This window comes from Eimeria mitis, genomic scaffold (genome assembly GCF_000499745.2).
Source record: "Eimeria mitis Houghton genomic scaffold, Emh_scaff59, whole genome shotgun sequence".
Classification (NCBI taxonomy): domain Eukaryota; phylum Apicomplexa; class Conoidasida; order Eucoccidiorida; family Eimeriidae; genus Eimeria; species Eimeria mitis.
The window spans coordinates 43,326-45,545 of NW_013574135.1; the positions used below are offsets into that span (position 1 = coordinate 43,326).

At 58.5% G+C, this 2,220-nt stretch overlaps 1 protein-coding gene across 1 annotated transcript in view; it reads left to right on the forward strand.

The window, feature by feature from the left end:
• Positions 1 to 1,850, forward strand: part of EMH_0056120 (Polyphosphoinositide phosphatase, related) — a gene marked incomplete at both ends in the record, with an annotated part of 8,274 nt that extends 6,424 nt beyond the window's left edge. Inside the window, 2 exon segments of the mRNA XM_013500813.1 lie at positions 587 to 593; positions 597 to 1,850. Coding sequence (XP_013356267.1) covers positions 587 to 593; positions 597 to 1,850 — 1,261 coding nt within the window.
• Positions 1,851 to 2,220: the final 370 nt, after the last annotated feature.

The window sequence follows — 2,220 nt, forward strand, 5'->3', positions numbered from 1 at the left end:
TTCTTTAACGGCATGAAAGCAGCTCTAACCCTTCAACACTGCAGCAGCAGCAGCAGCTGCTGCTGCTGCAGCAGCTGCTGCTGCTGCAGCAGCTGCTGCTGCATGCGCACTGGCGAGGGCCAACTGGCGGCAGAAGCAGCGAGCGCAGCAACAGCAGCAACCACAAAGGCTGCCAAGGGGCTACTGGGCTGCTGCGGCTGCAGCTGTCAGCGAGCAGCAGCAGCAGCAGCAGCAGATGCGTTCCTGCGCTCTCGTGGGCCGCTGTGGGTGCAGGACTTCTTAGCCCCCCCCACTGCAGAAGCAGCACCAAGCAGCAGCAGCAACAGCAGCAAGAACAGCCGAAGCAGCAGCACCAGCAGCAGCAGCAGCAGCTGCTGCTGCTGCTGCGTTGCTGAACCTGAAGATGACGAGCGCTGGCTCTTGGAAGTATTCACTTATGCCCCTTGGCGCAGGCAAGCAGCAGCAACAGCAGCAACAGCAGCAGCAGCAGCAGCAGCAGCTGCTGCTGCTGCTGCTGCCAATACCGCAGCAGAGGAGACCGCCTGCCCTCTCCCCAGCAAGCCGCTTGACCCCGTTTTGCCAGCAGCACAACCAGNGCAGCAGAGGAGACCGCCTGCCCTCTCCCCAGCAAGCCGCTTGACCCCGTTTTGCCAGCAGCACAACCAGAAGCAGCAGCGACAGAAACAACAACAACAGCAGCAGCAGCAGCAGCAGCAGCCAACTGCGCTCTCCCGGATGCCCCTGCTGCTGCTGCTGGTGCTGATCCTCCTGCTTCTGATGATGCTGCTGCTGCTGCTGCTTCAGACTCGCAGCTCATGGCGGCAAGGAGTGAATACTGTGATGAAAGCAACAGCAGCAGAAATGACAGCAGCAGCAGCAGCAGCAGCAGCAGCAGCAAGGCATCTTCAGCGCATGCAGGGCTGCAGCAGGGGCTGGAGGAGAGTGTCTCAATGGGGATGTCTTCTCTGGCGTTGCTGCTGCCGAGCCTCATAGACAGCAAAACAGCAGCAGCACGAGCGCTGCAGTGCTGCTACGTGCTGCTGCTGCGGGAGGAGGAACAGAGGTGGACGTACACTGCACTGCAGCAGATGCAGCAGCAGCAAGAGGAGGAAGAACGCAGAGGCAGCAGCCACCTATCGAGGTGGCCCTCTGCACACTTGGTGCTACAGCAGCGCAGCAGCAGCAGCGCGCTGCAGCAGCGTCTGCTGCAGGCACACAGAGTACGGCGACTCACGATGCAAGCAGCGGGCTCCACGGCCTCTGTAAGCCAGAAGCAGCAGCAGCAGCAGCAGCAGCAGCAGCCAGCAGCAGATTGCTGCTACCAGCGCTGCTGCTCACCACTGGTAGCAGCTGCCGAGCCCAAGGCGCTGCTGCTGGTCCTACCGCAAGCAGCAGCAAAGGCGCCACAGGCGGGCTGTGCTGCAGCTAACAGCCAGGAGCAGCAGCAGCAGCAGCAGCAGCAGCAGCAGCAGCAACAGCAGCAGCTGCTGCTACGGAAGAGCGCAGCAGCATTTAAAAGGATTTTGCGAGAGCAGCTGAGGAGAAGCCTTGAGGTGTATGTACAGCAGAGGCAGCTGCAGCACAAGAGCGCCCTGAAGGGTCTTCCTTATGAACTGCAGCAGCAGCTGCAGCTCAGCAGCAGCAGGCGCAGCGGTGTAGACTGTCGCATTGGAGCTGCGAACAGCAGCAGCAGCAGCAGCAGCTGCTGCTGGAGAGCAGCACTTGCTGCTGCTTCAGATACCGTGCTGCAGCCCGTCGAGCTGCATGCGCAGCAGCAGCAGATACACCTCGCCAGACTGCAGCAGCAGCAGCACCAGCTGCAGATGAGTTTGCTGCTGCCAGCCATGTAGGCGCCTGCCTGGTGCTGCTGCTGACGCTGCTGTTGTCCTTGTAGAGGCGCAGCAGCAGCACGTACTGCTGCAGCAGAGCTATATGTAAGCAGCAAGAAGCAGCAGCAGCAGCAGCAGCAGCAGCAGCACTTAGCAGCACCTGCAACAGCAGCAGCAAGCGTTTGGCTCTGCAGCTATAATATGTTTGAATGCAGAAAACAAGAAACCTGCACGCGACACCGCGGCATCAATTCCTAATAAATAATAAATAATAAATAAATAAATAAATAAAACAAATAAATATATAAGTAGTTAGATAGTATAAAATAAATAATAAACAGCAAACGACGAACAAGAAATGGGTGCTGCAGCAGTTGCTGCTGCTGCTGCT